The following is an 18,312-nucleotide window of genomic DNA, read 5'->3' as shown; positions in this document are numbered from 1 at the left end:
AGAATGCTAGGCATAACCTTGAGAGACAGAAAGAGAGTGGTTTGGGTCAGAGAGCAAATGGGTGTAGCCGATATTATAATTGATATTAAGAGAAAAAAATGGTGCTGGGCAGGTCTTGTAATGCGCAGGTTAGATAACCGTTGGACCATCAGGGCTACAGAATGGGCACCAAGAGAAGGGAAGCGCAGTAGAGGAAGGCAGAAGACTAGGTGGTGCGATGAAATTACGAAATTCGCAGGTGCTAGTTGGAATCGGCTGGTGTAGGACAGGGGTAATTGGAGATCACAGGGAGAGGCCTTCGTCCTGCAGTGGACATAATATAGGTTGATGATGAGTATTATTGTGTGAAAAAATCGTAGGGCACATCTGTATCATCCTCAAGTGTTGTAGGTTTATAAATCAATGCAGGCGTTTCTGCAATTTTTGTAATCGATTGGCCTCAGTGACAGATTGTAGGCGTGATGGACTGCCCCAAGTGCATCCTGTTAAATACCAGTTAGTGTCTTCCTCGCTCTTTCCCTCTCCCTTCTTTTTTCCTTCCTCCTGTGTAACGTAGCAAATCAACTGCGTCCCCATCTGGTTAACCTTCCTACCTCTCCTTTTCTCTTCAAGCATGGTTTGATATGCTCAGATACACTCCCCTGTACAGGGCTGCTGATGACAACTTTCTAGCTATGCCCCGGCCATAACTTGTAACAATATAGTTTGAAGGGTTTTCTAGAAAAGATGCTGCATTAGAAGGTTGCAGGGCATTTTCGGTTTACTCTAACCCATTTTATCTCAAAGTTTTTATCAGTACTAAAGTCGAAAACTCCCTCCCACAAGGCCATCTTAAGCAGAAAGAGCACTGGGAGGAAATTTCTCTTTGCAGAAGGAAGGTCTGCAAATCTTTCTTCTCCAACAGGAAAAAGTGGTGGTTCACTTGTCAGCCCCGAGTGTGCTCAGTGACTTGTGTGTCAAGATGAACCAGTGTGAAGAGAAACAGACCACCTGCAAAAAAACAAGCATGCCACGTAGTACACTGCATGCAAAGAGGTCTTGCATTGGGTATTTCACTTTTGTGTGGTCGTAGTTGCATGGGGTGTTTAGGCAAGTCTTTCACTTAGTGATTATGGAAGCACACCTACAGAACAAAGTCACCTAGCCAACCACAGCTACAAATGTGGTACACCACACTTCTAACAGAGATGTATTGTGCACCATTTTACAAGTGACAGAAAACTTGCAAGTTTTGCGAGGGATTCCCTGTCATTCAAACAGCGGACAACTATGCGAGCACACATCATTATTAGACCAAAAGAAGTGTCTATCGTATGGTGAGCAATGATCTTCTTTGTCAGCTGGCAGCAAATAAATATCCTGCATAAACAGCAAAACCTTGAATAACTTTTGCTAGACTAGTTAGCAATTCATCTTTGTAAAAGCTAGGAGCTCAGAAAACACACACACACACACACACACACAAACAATCAAGAAAGGCCCCTCCATGCACAAGTGCTCTGTACACTTGTGTGTGGGGGGGCCTTTCTAGGGTGTTTGTGTGCGAGAGTGTGTGTTCATGTAAGTGCTTCTTTAATAAAGACAGAACTATGGTTGTTAGTAAATGATGCTGCACCCTGTAGGTTGCTTGGAAACATTTACTATTTATTCTTTGAGTGTATACAAATGAGGACAAAATAATGTGCACTTTATGATATCATACCTGCAAATAACCATGTTCCAAATTCTGCCACCACCAAAAGCCAGTAAATGCTAGAAATGCATTTTTTTAGTGAATACAGAGGGAAGAGCCTCAGAGAAAATGGAAGGCAGTGCAGTTACTGCCTTGCAGTTTAGTTCTGCAGCAGAGTGTTATTGAGCAGAGCAAGGCAAGGACTGGCAACTGCTGGTTCCAACACCCACGTGCTGAGAGACCTTAGTGGCACTGATCTCTGCAGGTAACAAAACAGCCCCAACCTTTATTGACACCTTTGCAATTCTTGTTCAACTGCCCGTTCAAGAGATCAGCAATGCAGATTTCAACAGCACAGCTCACCTTTGTTTTTCCTCTTAAGCCAAGAAGCAAGCACTGTTGCACTGTGCTGCTACAGGCCAGCTAGTGATTCCATAAACACAGACTGACCATTTACAGAAGCACTTGCTTCCAACTAATGTTTTATTTCATGCGCATGAAATAGGCACACATCTGTAACAGCACTGACACATCACAGACATACAAGCAGTGAAAAACTAAAAAGCAGAAACTAAAGTTTGCGTAAAAATGCCTTCTTTCTTCCTTGAAGACAAAAGATGATATTGAGCATAAGCTTTTTAGCCCATGTTGCAACAGTGAATTTCCAATTGTTCTTTTTTTTGTAATTTACTCTTTGTTCTTTCCATTCCCACTAGTCAAACCAGGATATAAAGATCATGAATATAATGAATTGGATATAACGAAGTAAATCTGAAATGCTTCTTGCTGATATCAGCAAGTAACAAATACTGTATATGCTTATAATGAATATCGGATATAGTGAAGGTATCTTTATATTGGCTGCAACTTCACTATAACGAGTTTCAACTGCACTCTTACATCTATCATACTGTAACCAAAGGCAGCACCTTTAATCGTTTTTCCACTTGGACTGTCCTATGGTCTCGCCTCTACTGCAAGGACTGTCATGTAAATATCCCTGTGGTTTTGCGTCTGCGGCAAGCCACCTGGCTGACACTGCGCAGCCGAAACCATGCCGACCAAGCGCCGGCCGCCCCTTCACTTGGACAGATGTAAACACACCCATGGTCTGGCATCTCCAGCAAGCCGCCTGGCCGACGCTACGTATCAGGCACTCTCCTATTACTCAGAAAGTTAAGTATTTTTGCCGAGAGCAGTAGTGCGTTTTTCTTGCTCTCCCAAGTATGCGAGGTGCCCTCGCGCAGGCACCACTCATGTTGAGCAAGTGTGCGTATATTCTTCCAACACGTACCATGTGCCTGGTCAATTGTGGCATATTCGCAGCCCCTGTCGCCAAGTCCGCGTTAATGGCCATTCTGGTCGAACTATTGTAGTTAATTTACTATTTCTTTTACAATGTAGTGTCAGTACTGTGATATATATATATATATATATATATATATATATATATATATATATATATATATATATATATATATATATATATATATATATATATATATATATATATTTGGTTTGAAAACATATATACACTTGTGAGAATGCTAGACAGATGTGTGTATGCTTCACACACATGAAATAAACATCAGATGGGAAGTCAGCTATTCTGTGAATTGTTCTGCGACTTTCATTTTTCACAACGTCTGAAGACTCAGCCAGCATTTTATTAAAACTCACCAGTTGCCAAGAACAGCTTGTTATCACCAGCGCCAGTGACAGAAAGAAAGAGCATGGAGAAGGTGGAGCCCGCAAACCTGAAGCAGCAGCAGTGGTGGCAACATGTCCATCTCTCAGGTACTTGCCGTTGCGGTCTCGAATTTGCATCTCAATCTCACGACCTTGCCTCTCCAGTTCCTCCTGCTTGACTGCAATCTCCTCCATTTCTGCTTGAATCTCCTTCAGTGGGATCCGCTTGATCTGTGACCAAACATGCCCGAGATGGGGGGGAGATTTTAATGAAGAGAAAGAAGGAGAGGTCAGGCCTGGAGAGCATGCCTCTAACCTGCTACTGCTCACAAGGGTAAGGGTATATACAGGGAAAGAGAAAGGTACAGACGGCAGGTAACTATGCAATAGTAGAACAAGTGACTATACACACATTGTCAAATAGGCAACATTCTGGTATACAGAAATTTTTTGGGGGGGAAGGGGGCAATGCATTCATGGTGTACCACCCCCCTTGACTACTCCTGTGTTCCACATCAAATGTTCTGGTGAATACATATTTCGCACAGTCTTCACACCACACATGTTCTAAAGATGGGCGTCTGAGCCCATCTCACATAGAAAGCTAAGTTTGAATTTTATGGTGCGTTGGGCTTGGTCAACCAGTCTTCATGCACCCAAAATCTCCAACAAAAAAGCAAGAGTACAAATAGTCAACAGCAACATGCAACTAAGGCATGGCAGTTGTTGCAATACAATAACACGTAAAGCAGGGCCATTCCACATCAACGGGAATGGTGTGCTTGGCCATCTTAATTTTTTTTAGCCCTGTAATGCCCACACACAGTTTTGGACAAAACAAATTTGGAACCAACTGTTAACGACTTTTGGCCATGGAGTGTGCATTTGTACAGAAAGAAAAAAACACTTAAATGCTATGTGAGATACAATTTTATTAATATAGCAATTATTTAATAAGTAATTCATTTGTTGAACTACACATGGCTGGAACTTCATTGCAGCTATGCATTGCAGCTATGTGCTTCACATTCAGTTTCCCATGCTTAAATCAGAATTTTGAGGCATTAAACATAGTGTAGCATATGATACATTGGGGATTACAGGGTTAAATATAAAATAATTGATATGACAGAAAAATATTTTCCCCAAAATATTTCAAGCAAAGAAATATATTTTTTGCATTCTAGGGCCATTAGAATTTTCGCAAACAGTGCCAAACAAGGAGCGACAATAAATTTGTCAAAAATTCTGCATTTTCTTTGTTGTCATACGACTTGCATCAACATACTTGGTAGCCATTGTTCTTTTATTAGAAAACAATTGAGGCACTATATTATTGTCTTGCGACCTGTCATTTGCTCTTAAAAACGACAAAAAAATGTAGCGTTTTCTGAAAGTCAGCTATAAAAAATGATCAGGTATGAAAGCCCAAAAATACTTTCAAACGAATGTCCACAAAATGTATTATCTGCTGAAATTTTATTTGTGTGCCTCAGTGTTACACAACACTGCCCAAAAGCTATGCTGAAATTAAAAAAAAAAGACAGCATTAAGGCTACATGGTTCCTCATTAACTGAACACTGAAACAGCCTTTGTGAAAACTAGGAGGACATCAGAGAGAAGGACATCAAGTATTTGTAAAGAAAGCTTAGGGCAGGCATTTTTTTGTTGTGAGGAAGAAAAAAGTCGCAGTTGTACCCGAGATGCGTAGAGTGGCATTGATAGCAATAGCAAAGTATTAGACAACTACACGAAGTAAGGTTCATAGTGTTACCGGCGGTATAGACTGCAGTAATTCAGTTAAGAAGCATGGTGTGACGGCAACCCAGGCAAACGTGAGCAGATCCTACCCGATGAACGCGCGAACACTCGCTGTCACAACGTTGCTGTGATGAAAAGAGCGAACGCTTCTGCTTCATGTCGCTTCAACGCGTCTCCGAAACTCGACCCCCAGTACTAGGCGCGTGGGAAGACAGCGCACAGCCACCTCGGCTTGATGAATCTCCCCCCCCCCCCCCTCCCCGGAGATTACTTCCAAGGCAGGGCGCGGGCGGTGTACGTGCTCAGCCGTGCGCAGCCACGGCCGGGCTAGAGGAGGAGAGGCGCGCTCACCTGCTCCCCCTACGCCGCGCGTTTGATCGCGGCGCGTGGCGCACGCTCAGCGCCCCCCCGCCCACCCCCACTCGGCCTTGCGCGCGCTTTATCACGTGACATCGAACTTCGGGAGCGTACCAAACCACCATCCTCCTAGGCTGACCCTCGCGTGCTTTCCGTCGCACCCACAGCATAGGGCACGCGGGCCGCGATAGGATCTTATCGCACTTTGTATACGGAACCTCACGGTGACGCCGACGTTGAAAATTCACCTGGATTGTCCATATAATTGCTATTGCTATAACAAAATTTGAAGCCGATACCAAACACCGCAAAATTTGTTTGTATGCCGGGCTTCGCCGCACGGCTTAATGGCGAGAAATGCCAAACGGACTGAAGCACACGGTACTCAAATTCTGGCGCTGGGTTCAGTGCGACCGAAATAAAGACAATAGACGCGGCTGCGCAGCACATTATGCGGTTAGGCTTAAAATTCCCGTTTCCAGTGAGATTTTTCACATACAGGGTGTTTCAGAAAATGCGTTCAAAATTCTTTAAAAATTCCTGAAGATAGGTAATAGGTGGCAAGGCAGATGATTCCGACTTTTTCGAAAAGCCGCACTCTAAACGTAGTTTACGCCCTTTGGGGCTTATCTTATCGCATAACCATTAATGGTCATCCACCTTGATTGCGTTTCCTTTCTTGAAAACTCTGAGGTCACTACTTCCCTGTCAAGAATGCCATGTCACGCTGGTGACCTGGAAGTACCGGGCGCGCAAGATAGATTACGATTAGCAGAAACATTGGATATGACTTCGAGCCATCCCTTAATAAAGACATTTTTATCGTCATCATTGCTGCGGGACAAAGATATCTTAAAGTGCATGTCAATTACTCCTTTAAGTGAGTATATATTGCGGCATCGAGCCGCGCAATAAGTAGCAGCATAAAAGACAAACGAGCGGGCCGAAGCGAGCGCCAAAACACGACGATGTCCAGCTCTCACTCGACCACCTATCGCGTCGCGTTCGAGAAAGAAAGAAAGAAAGAGAAACTTAGGCGTGCAGACACGGACACAGGAAGAAGGTCTGTTTCCTTCTTGTGTCCGTGTCTGCACGCCTAACATTTTTATTAAATAAATCCTTCCAAATGGCTCAACTTCCTGCCGTTTCAAGTTTCGCGTCGCGACACATGCACTTCCAGGAAAACGAATCTGGTTCATAGAAAAACTATTACAGTAAATTATTCAGGGCACCCTGAGGTTTTCCAGTATTTTTTTTTTCTAGTGTTTAGAGCTCCAGGACCCATATTTAACGCAAAAAAGTAAAAAAATCGAAAATGTTGTGCGAGTACTCCTTTAACAGATGCGCCATGAATTAGGCAAACGCTGCCCCTCTGCATGACGCCTAAGGTTGCGTAAGTGACGCATATGTTCATTTAGAACATGGCGATAACAGGTTGCTTCCGAGCAGGAGTGTAGCCGAGGGGGGAGGCACACAAGACGCTGTGCACCCCACCCCCCCTCCCGAAATGTCTGTGCATACCAGGTTTACCTGGCATAAAACGATGTGCGACAACACCCGCCTGTCCCACCCCCTCCCCGGACCAAGCGCCGAGCCCCTCTCGAAAAAAAATTCTTGGCTACCTCACTAAAAGGGTTTATATGATAAAGTCATTAATTTAATAATCAACCGGGTCAGTTTGTACGTTCTTCAAGCGCTGCTGGACCCCTGGTGACGTTGGTCTTCCGCGCACGCGCAAGCAATGAATTGTTTTTACTTCCTCCTGAAATTTGCAGAAGCTGGTACACATAATGGCCCCGGCCTCTCAATTGTTTAGTTCTCCGCGGATGCTGCTGAGGGGCATTGTTAAACTCCGCCATTTTGTCGGATTCGCCATTTCACCAGTTCTCATTGCTCATAGGGCTACTCCGCGGCCTTTCTATATGGTTCAGTGTGTTTAAAGAAACAGAAGAAAATAAAAGAAGGGCGGAATTCGGATAGTGCCCAGAGTAGCAGAAACCCCAGTATACAACTTCAACTCGAGCATGCACTTCACCAACCTCTCTGCGAACTGGAACAGGCACAGACGGCGCCGGCCGCTTCTTTCGCTTCCAGTACGCGAACGTGCTCTTGGAGGGCGCGTCCTGTATCGACTTGTTCACTTGGTCCTTTTCTTGCTTGTCCTTGGCGCTATCCTTGCCACTGTCCTTGGCGTTGCCCGCGTCGCTCTTCTTAACTGGGGGAGGCGGGGCGGCCTGCTTCTTCCTCGCCCTCGGGGAAGGCCTCCGAGGCGACGCCATGCTCGAGAGGGACGCGTCGTCCCCTTCGGAGAACGGGTTCAAGGAATCGTCATACAGGCTCAGGCTCGCCTTCCGCGCACTGTCGTCGTCTTCGTCCCCGAACGGGTTTAGGGACTCTGGGTACTCCTCCTCCACCTCCTCCTCGTCCTCACCGAACGGATTGAGGTCTGTGGGATACGCCGAGACCGGGAGCTCCAAGGAAGGCAGCTGCGGTGCTACTGGGCTTTCGCTTACCACCATCACTAGTTTGCCGTCTCCGCTGGGGGTCTCCGTTTGCTCGGACACGTTGTTTTCCTCGGACTTTTGGTCGAGACTGTCTTCGCCGCTTGGAGCGAGATCTTCGTCGCAGGGCGTGAGCTTTATTTCTAAACTCGGAGCATCCTGAGCTAATTTCGATTCGTGCAACGTTTCTTCCGGGGACTCATCGTCGCAAGTCAAAGATGGCGGTGGTTCTGATGGCAAAGGCGGTGGAGTTTCCGACAACGCGTCGGGCTGATCGTCTGATCCACAACTCGAACTCACGGAGGCTGAAGGCAAGTTTACTACACCGTGCTCCAGTTTTAACGTTCTAGTTCGCGGGGCTGGTCTCGGAATCGCATCGACACCCACGGGGACGTCGGGCTTGATGACCGGCAAGTCCAATGTGGTAGTTTTGCGCGGCGAAGCGCTCTGGCCTCGAGGTAGGCGCGCTGACAAACTGTCGGGCGGCGTGGAATCCGCGAGGCGCCGGTCCGGAGTGGACCGCTCCTCGGCCTGAACGCTCCGAGGACCGCTCCGAGGACTAACCCAAGCGGCGGGTTTATTCTCGTTGGCCTGCGAGAACCGCTTGATGTTCTCGCGTACCGTCGACGTTTTCGGTGGCTCGTCACGGCGCCTCAGAAACTCCGGCAGCTCCGGCTTCTGCATCGACTTCCACTTGGCCACGGGGCTCTCGGAGCCCTCGCCGTTTCTGTCGAACGAGTCGGCCGCCGTCGTCGAGTCCGTCGATGTGTCGGCGGCGACCATGGCGCTCTGGAAGAGCTTGCGAGCCACGCGAACACTCTCCGTGAGCTCGAGCTTCTTTTCCGGTATCTCCGGCTTGGTCACCGCCGTCGCCGGCGAACCTTTCGAAGGGGACTTTGGTGGTGGCTCGTCGCTCTGTGCGAGCGTGAATTCGGGCCCTTCGTCCTGCAATGCGGAAAAGCGACGTGTAAGGTCATCGCACCGTGCTGCACGTTGCCAGCTGAGCCGCTGGTTGATTTCGGCTCAAATTTCGCACACAAGCGTATTTTGCAGCGAGTTCGGTTTGGTACTACGTCTTCGGGATTTACTTGCCAGTTCCGTCCACAATAAACGCAAAGAAGGTGTCGCCTGTGGCAGACGCCATGCATACAAAATGTGTCGATTTCGTTGCAACGGAACGGTGACACCATCTGACACGGCTTAAGTGAACATCTTGTTTTTGACATAGCAGTGTTTTGCTGGAGCGGAATAAAAAAAATAAAGAAAAAATAACTGAGTGGCGGCGCCGCAGACGACACTCACACCGGATACATACTGAACAAAACTGGTAAGTAATGTTTAAAAAAAACCGTATTAAACTAAACTCCCTGCTTAATGATACGTACCCATATACGAAATTTGAGCACGAACGAGCCAGCGGTGTATAGCGGGAATTGTCGCGAATACCTGGCGCTCCTGCAATGAACGCGCGCATACCTTTGGGCAGACGGTGCACTCGTAGGTGCCGGGCGCGTTGTCGCACTCGTTGTAGGCGCCCGGGCTGAGCACCGCGTCGCAGCGACTGCAGCGGAAGCACGACCTGTGGTACAGCCGGCCGTCCACCATGAGTCGCTCCAGCAGGAACACCCGGTTGCGGCACGTGTGGCACGAGTCGCCGGCGACCTGCGCGCAACGCACGCTGCATTGGAATTCCCTCGTTCGGGGTTCTATAATCGGCAGCCATTATTTTTCTGTGTTTGTAAACAGAGGACCGCGATATTACTTCGAGAGCTGCATGCATCACGATCGGCAGCTAATCACAAAGTGCAGACAGAGTCTGTCAATATGGTCGCCTAGAATTCTGCGCAAAAAAATGCGGCAAGGAGAAAACAGAGCAAGAGGTTCAATTTAAACAGCATCAGGGAAACGTATACGAAAGCGCGATAAAATGGCAGTCAAAAACAGCGCATACGCTCGCAAAAGTTGGTACACGCTTTACGCGCGCGAAGGTGCACCAGCCTCGACACTATATACTGGGGTCACAATTCGTTCACATCTCCGGCAAAATGTGCTTGCATTTGTGCTTTCACACTTTTCACATCGTGAAAGCATAAATTTCACACAGCTAAGTACTTTAGCAGGAATCTATAGCTTGAATTCCTATGGAAGACGTCAGTTACAATGTGCTGGAAAGAAACACTAACGACAATGCGGCCGAGAGAACAAAGCTCACACTGTTGCACGTTTACGTGTTTCGCCCGCTTCCGTCGCACAGTATTGAGTGGTCTACACAGGATCACACAATTTAGTAATTCGTCGTATGAGTATACCCACACATCCACGCTCTGTCGCTTCGCGCCTGCCTCACGCCTTTATTATCATTATTTTTTTTTCGTGCATGCTGTTCATTTGATAACTGTACCAGCAAGACGTTCAATTGGCGCGTAACGCTTTGGGGGTTTTCTTCCTGCACGACTATCTCAAACTGATAACAGCACTCTGCGACTGTGAACAACAAAAACGGAAACGAAATCGTGACGAACAGCGCACGAGCTTCCCCGCAGAAGCCCCCGCGAACGTGACCGATGTAGGTCGCGACACGAGGAGAAGGAAACGCGATCTTCCAGCCGTGCCTCATCCGCTCATCACGCGCACCACGACTAGGCTTGTTTTACACCGGCGAGCCGCTGTCGAGTGGACAATTCCAGAGGGGCGCAAAAAAATAAAAAGAAGAAAAATTGCAACGGAACTGCACGCTATAAACCCAACTGATCCAGAATGCTTACCCTAGTGTTTATATAAAATGAAAATACACGGGACAAAAAATCGGATTAAAGTCTGACGGAGGTGCACTGAACAGTGCTGATTGGGGCATGCTTTGAAGGCAATCGAACAGCGCATGCGTAATCGCTTAAGTGCTCAGTGGCCATTCATTTGGCAGAAACATTGTAAAAAAAAATGTGGTTGCGAGTCAAATCTTGAACACTGCACTTTCTTAGGACGCTACAGGGATCAACGTGTCCGTGCGATCAGCGAAGCTTTTCACAAATAGCATCGCGGCTGTCTTTGTGCTATAGCGTACCATTCTACATACCTACACTGTAGTGAAACACGCTACTAATCTAATGCTGATACCCTACCAATAACAGTCGGGGACGAATTGGTGTACTTATCTCTACGAAGATTCTCTTTCCTGTCCATTGCAGTTGGTCACGCAATAAACGCCTGGTTGGTTGTTAGTCATGCGTCTGTCGTCTTCACTACGTCTCGCCTTTTGCGCTGTTCGATTCCCTTCGAAATTCTGTGTTGTTGAAGTGCCAGAACCACGATATGACCACGAGTCACGCCGTACCGGGGGACTCCGGATTAACTTTGAGCGCCCGGAGTTCTGTAACGCGCACCCAAATCTAAGTACACGAGCGCTTCTGCATTTCGCCCTCGTCGAGGACAAGCGCTGGCTACCGACTGATGTAGTTTGTTGTGAACAGTACGTGTAAGGGTAAAAAAAAAGCAAGTATCATGATGGGTATCATTGTACCCATCGTCCCGCACGCATGCTCACGCTTTTCGAAAGCATCAGCTCTTTGTCAGAAAGAGCGACGATTGATGGGTTTCTGACGCATGCGATATATCCCCTAGTGCTATCCGTGTAACTTCATGCAACGCGTGTGCAGTCCTCAGCGTGCTTGCCCGTCGCAGACGAGTGCTCTATTGAGCTTGCTAAGTTGTACGATCTCCAGATTAAGCACGAGTGCGGGTCTACCGTAACGCACCAAAACGGGAAACTATAGCTATATACATATATATACGCTATGAGCGGCTCCTGCAGGCACGGACTGCGTAATTCAGGCCAGCTCTGGAAAAGTCCCAGAAACTTGAATGCTTGTTTACCTTTTCTTTTTTACTTTCAACTTATTTATTACTCCCCGCTGCCGTGAGACAGACGAGTACGTGGGCTACAGAAACACCGTGAGAACAGTTTTCATGTTGACCGATCACGGATATTTGGTGCGTGTCGGCGGGTACACTGCGCGGTTGGTTAATTTGACTTTTTGTCCGGGCTTTCAGGTCGGTGCCCTTAGATCTTTCAAGTAATATATGAGAGCCCATTCTGCTGGTAGTCATTACCCTTTCCAGCGAGACGGACCATAAAAGCTCGATCACCGCCGTTATGATGTTTTGACCCCTTCGAGGATTCGCGGTTGGATTTTATTTATTTTTGCGTGGTTAACTCTGCCTAGGCACATTCCCATCTTGGGATTGCTCTAGGCAAAATGAACCATGCGAAAATACGAAGTTCAACAGCGAATCGCCGAAGGGGCCGAATATCCTCAAGTGGCATCTCGTGCACGTCTATCATCTAGGGCAATCACAAAATGGGTATTGCCCTAATGAGCGGGGTTTGCTGGGAGGCCGGGCAGCTCTCACATTTGTCGGGTGTTTCCATTAAATGCTGCGTCGAAAATGTTTGTGTCCGCCTTTATATATATGGCAACAACTTTTCTCTCAGTTCTCTATAGGGTAATGTTTTGTTCACGCTACTCCATGGGCTTTCTTGTGTCTATTCTGTTTGCCGTGCCATGGTACTTGCACCTGAGCTCACGTGGAAACGCAACGCCGGAATGCTCTCCCATGTGACTTGGAACCCCTTGCCACGTATGTCAACCGGCTTTGTCCGCTCCGACCGCGACGTTTTCGTGCACTGGGACTGCACACCGTGACCCCAGTGCAACCCCCCTGCAGTCCGATCTTGGCCGAAAGTCGTTCGGCGAGAAATCATTTCGCGCAGCCGACAGAATGCAAGAATCACATCACTGGAATGAGTGCTGGTCCAACAGGCGCTGGATCACGCACTCGGCGACCCTGCTGTCGCTTGCGAATCCTTTGTCGAGGCGCCTTTGTATTTTGTACGTGCCCAATAATTGCTCCCTTTCGTACTGAGCGAGGAGGAGCTCGAACCATGTGAAGCAAAAGAAGGCAACTGTGTTACCCTTCACTCACTAATTGCGATGCTTTGTCAATAAATGAGTCAGATAATTTTACTCCAAGGGTTTGCTGACTCTTAAAAAGAAGCAAAGATGGTAGGAAGATACTTTCTGCGTTTTTCTGGTTAGCGTACAGACCGTGATGTCGAATTTTTAAATTTTTTTTTTTCATAAAAGAAGTACTGGCTCACCGGCTCGAGTCTCGCGTACAAGTTCATCATATTAGCTGCAGCTGTATACCGAGGAAGGAAAAAACTATTGCTTCACCATTGCTGACGGAAAGCGGCACGTCCACAATCCCGTCAAGCACGCTAAAGTTACTTTAGCAAAGTGGCCATGTGTGCATTAATCTGCAGCCTTAAGTGAGCGAGACCAACACTGGATGTAAGCAAACGCTACCGATTTAGCCACAACTCAATATACACGGTTTTTTTTTTCTTTCCTTGCCACTACTGGACATAATTGGCAAGAAGAATTGACGTCCGCAAATGTCGACACCATGACTAAAGGTGGTCAAACGAAATGTAGAATTAATACAGACGGTTTGCACATATGTGTTCATGTGGTATTAATATGACCTTCATACGCGGCGTGCACATTTGTGCATGCGACTTGTTTCTGTCAGTTCTGCCCATCGGAAGCAAGAAAAAAAAACTTTTAAAAAACGGACATTGCTCAGTAGCTGAACCCCTGCATACTCAATGTTGCTCCATTTCACTTCATATGAAATGGATATCACACGAACATATTTCCGAAGGGCCATGTTTGATGGAATGGTCAATCTGCTGCGTTCAATTAGCAATAGTGGAGGAAGTTTTTTTTTCTCCCTCGTAATACATGGAGCGAATGATTAACTTGTGCCCGTAGTTCGAGCCATTAATTCATCACGTTTAATTAAGAAGCGTGGCATAGGACCGACTGCAATAAATGAATGTTTACTTCCAATAGTCTGCAACGCCTTGGAATAAAATTACGTAACTTTGACGCATTCACTGACAGTCCACTATCAACCGCAACTAAAAGGGGACATAGGAAATGAAAGCGGTAGCCAGTGGAAGCCGAACCCACAACCTATGCGTTAAGTGTGCGATGATCTGCCAATTAAGCTACGGCGGTGGCTGTTGCCTGCTACTAAGTTCACGTAATGTATAATATACATTGACGCCAGCAGCTGAAGGATTTTCCAAATTTGCTGCCATCGTCGCGAGCAGCTAACACTCGCAAGGCTAGGCCTACTGTACGAAAACTCGAGTGGACAGACGCCGCAGCTCAATTAGTAGAGAATCACTGAACACAATAACACCGTCAGGGGGTGCATAAAGGGTGTTTGGTTTGTCCTAGAGCCAACATCTCCAACCTGGAGGGTGAAATCGTATCGGTGATGGGGACAATTGTATTGAACTTTTTAGCGATATTTCGGGGCTAGTTAACATGGTACCTATGACAGAAACACAAAAGTCGCACGAAATAAGCTTGAATAGCTGCCAGTGTAAAACTCTCGCTTCAGATATTTCGTTGCGCACCAGGTTGTCAGAACTTGTTCAGAGAACAAATTTCAGAATACGTGCAGTCAGAATTCGGTAACAAACTTTTACACTACGGCTTTTTCTCATCGCAGGCGCAGTTTCACATTGCCATCGTGCACATGTGCAATTAGATTAGATTATGGGGTTTTACGTGCCAAAACCACTTTCTGATTATGAGGCACGCCGTAGTGGAGGACTCCGGAAATTTCGACCACCTGGGGATCTTTAACGTGCACCTAAATTTAAGTACACGGGTGTTTTCGCGTTTCGCCCCCATCGAAATGCGGCCGCCATGGCCGGGATTCGATCCCGCGACCTCGTGCTCAGGCACATGTGCAATAAAGCATTTCATAGCATTAAAAGCAAGGGTGTCAAACATGAGAGAAACCAGTACCTGCAAGGATGTGAGAATGGTCTAGACTGCATATATCGTGCAGAGGTTGTGGGTTCGGTTCTCATCGGCAATGTTTTGCCACTTTCATGTCTCTTACTAACTCTACATTTAATTTTTTTTTTAAAGTTAATTTCTCCTATGCTATTGTTGGTTTCATATATATGGTTGTCTCGTTCCGTCTTGTGTTTATCCTCGTAGACGGACGGCATGCCTGCGTCATCTTTTCACGGAGGAGAGGAGCGGGGGGGGGGGGGGGGGGGGGTCCTTACTTTTCGCATGTTCGCGCTGCTCTGGCCGACTTGGAACTGGCATCAGTTGTCCCTGTCCTTTCCAGTTTGCTCTTGGGATTCCACGCGTTCACCAATACTCTGGGATTGGTAGGACACCGGCTGTTCGTCCGTATCGTGCTACTCGTATCGTTGCAAGTCGTCAATATGCGATTTGAACTTCTTTATTCCGTGTTTTCGTTATTTGCGTATAAGGCATGCGTAATATATATTGGCACCGAAAAGGCTACCACGCATTTTCTTCGTTTGGTGTGCTCGCGAAGAATTTGTATCTTGGGCGTTTTCTTTGTAGGCGTGTCTGATTTGTTTTTTTTTTCTTTTTTTTTTGTAGGCGTATCTTCAGCTGTCTTGTTCTCTGAAACATTCATATGTGCGGTTTTTTCAATCTTCTTGGGGTTCGAGGATTTTAATTGTTTTCCTTCTGTGTGAGTTGACTAATTGCGTAGGCCGTATCTTGCTTCTTCCCTTTTTTATATCATGCTTTGGTGTGAGCGAACAGTGGCCAAGATTATGGCGTTTGAAGCCGCCCTTCCATTGAAATATCGAACGACCTTAAATAGCAAGATCAGCAAGTCAGTCTGACTGGCACCTTTGAAGGTATCCTACAGATGAACTGTTCTCTTTGGTACTGACTGTACACCAAACAGCCTTCTGTGCAACTGATTGTTTATTTTCTATGTATCGCAGAAGACAGACAGCCGTTTTGAGTTGAAGGATAGACGTCATCACGATTGAGACTGAGCTGCCGTAGCACTCCGGCCACGCATTTGGACTCTGAGATCCCAGTCCCGCCGCCATGTGAAAAAAAAAAAAAGAGTAATCAACTGCAAGACTGGAAGCTCTGGTGCCTTTTTCGCTTGCGACAGAATCACAAGTGCCGCACGAGGTATTTCTTACCGACGCCGCATAGTGATGCTGGCGCTAAGCTGACCAACGTCCAACGTGGAATGATGTACGCGGTCATTCTCGGGAGTGGACCAGAGCACTGAAGACATCAGAGATCGAATTACCAGACCACTGTCCCCTTGTCGACAAAGTTTTTCTTGCCTCTGTGAAGAAATTGCCGCACCAGGCAATCCGATCTACTTTTCCGCTCAATAACTCGTCGGTGCACAACTTTTTTTAACAAGTGGGCCATTTGTGGGCAGCGCCTCCCTGACATGACCGCGTGCTCAAGACTTGGCGTTCGAAAATGTTCGAACATTTTTTTGCGATAACGCAGTCACAAAGGAGAGAATTGTCCGTGAAGTGCCGAAGGCGCCACCCCGTGTGCTCTCTGGTCGCGAATTCCAATGCATTTTCGAAGGCATATATATCCATCTATCTTCCGGAACGTCACTTGAAGCCCCTCACCGATATGTCGCTGATTACATCGTCTCTTCGGCCTCGACCGGTCTCTGCCCATAGCAGCTGAGCTAATAAGTAGCGATTCTCAGATTAAATCCAGACACATGCAGTGCTAGACAGATTGCAACTTCGAAAATCGCGTATAATCTGCGCGTCCAAACGGTTCACATTGCATCCCGTTACCGGCGCGTTCAAGTCGGACTCCTGACTCCAAAGGTCTTTGCGGCCAAGTTACCTACACTCGGTTCACTAATGCGCTTCGCAACTATGCTGCCCAATTGCTTGGTTTCAACGGAGGTTTCCTCTGCGAAACTGGTTGGCTCTGTAGTAGTAAACATCACTGTATAAGATATTGCTACCGATTTTTGGGTACGTTTGTAAAGAGCTACGACATAGTTGATAGCCAGGCGTTCTGTATATTTAAATAAGTGTTTACGCTCGTGGATTTTCGTACGCAAGTGCCATCCAGGGACTCAGGTTCAGCTTTGAGCCCCCCTTTGCGGGACGGGAATGCAGTTTCCTACAGATACGGTGCGCGTGGTTGGTATATGACGAAAGCACACTGGCGTGCGCTTGTTGTCGGGTGCTGCGCGCGAGAGTGAAAGTGTGCACGAAAGGGAGAAGGCGAGGCACTGCAGAATGGGGGCCCCGCGCTAGTGTTGAGATTTCGTGAGCTCAGGTGCCCAACTGATGAAACAGACACGTGATGGAATAAGCCCAACACCCCCTTGACGTCTGTGCACGGCGAGGAACGCTGAGATGCTGCACCGCCGTCAACATCTGAAGGGATATTCTCTAAGTGTCCACCTCTGGACATGTCCATTTTGTCTGCTGCTGAAGTTCTGATTGGCTAAGCCGGGGTACGCGTCAGGAGAAGACAGGCGCCCCAAGCCAATCAGCACTTCAGTTGCAGCCGGAATAGACATGTATAGGTGGACAGCTACGATAATTATATACTAATTAAACCCTGGCAAAGCAGCAGGGCTGGTAAAGGTCTAATGTTCTTGTCAAAAGATTTTGGCACATAAGCACAAGACGCGTGCACCTGGTTGTTAACAGTTATAACGCAAATCACAGAGCATGTCCTTAGAGAATTTTCACGCGCCATGGGCGCTGCCCGATGTCGGAGGTCCGGCCGTGCCCAGGCGCCGGACTGCTTTTCATCGTTCCGAGTTCGGCGACATTTCCGGCGAGCGGTATAATAGCGGCGTATTTTTGCCAGAGCTTCCGTATCAAAAACGATTATTTCTGCGAGCTATTCGTGACGCATTCACTCACATGTGAAACAAAATTGAGCAGGAATCTCAAACTAGGCTTTATTACTCAGGACAAAATTTTGTTGCGATTGGATTGCAACACGGTAATGATCTCCAGCTGCGGGCAGCACAAAATCAGTTTAGGGCGATCATTTTTCAGTCCTCGATTGGCACTATGCCAACAAACGTGCCTTCTTAAAAAACAAGGTGCACATCAACTCATCGCTGCTCAGGATGCCGGCCACTCCAAAGGAGCTGGCAGACGCGACCTGAATGTTGAGATCGTTGACTACTCACAAATGCAATTTCCACAACACATGTGTTGCGGCACTTGCACGCGTGAGCCACGTCTTCTTAACATCCCCATAACAGACTAAAGAGAAAGTGCCTCGGTACGTGAGTTAACGGAGCCATATCGTATCAGCGCTACATCTTGGGCACAGGCGCAGTGGTGAGCACCAACTCCTACCTCTGTTATGATAAGCATGTATTTTTGACAATGTAGGTTTTCGCTGTTATCGTGTTACTTCGGTGTGCAATGTGTGTGCGCGCGCGGG

General features: G+C 47.2%; 1 protein-coding gene across 2 annotated transcripts in view; it reads right to left on the bottom strand.

The window, feature by feature from the left end:
• Positions 1-18,312, bottom strand: part of LOC126525551 (uncharacterized) — a 71,406-nt gene that overhangs the window by 15,412 nt on the left and 37,682 nt on the right. Inside the window, exons 2-4 of one of the 2 annotated variants that reach the window (XM_072289901.1) lie at positions 9,458-9,643; positions 7,520-8,926; positions 3,430-3,592 (exon numbers count right to left, since the gene is read on the bottom strand). In XM_072289901.1, the coding sequence (XP_072146002.1) occupies positions 3,430-3,592; positions 7,520-8,926; positions 9,458-9,586 (1,699 nt within the window). In that variant the 5' untranslated portion in view covers positions 9,587-9,643. The remainder of the gene's footprint in view (positions 1-3,429; positions 3,593-7,519; positions 8,927-9,457; positions 9,644-18,312) is intronic. The other variant, XM_072289902.1, reaches the window with a different exon arrangement.

This window comes from Dermacentor andersoni, chromosome 8 (assembly GCF_023375885.2).
Source record: "Dermacentor andersoni chromosome 8, qqDerAnde1_hic_scaffold, whole genome shotgun sequence".
Classification (NCBI taxonomy): Eukaryota; Metazoa; Arthropoda; class Arachnida; order Ixodida; family Ixodidae; genus Dermacentor; species Dermacentor andersoni.
The sequence above is the reverse complement of the archived record's forward strand: the minus strand, read 5'-3'. Positions and strand labels throughout refer to the sequence as shown.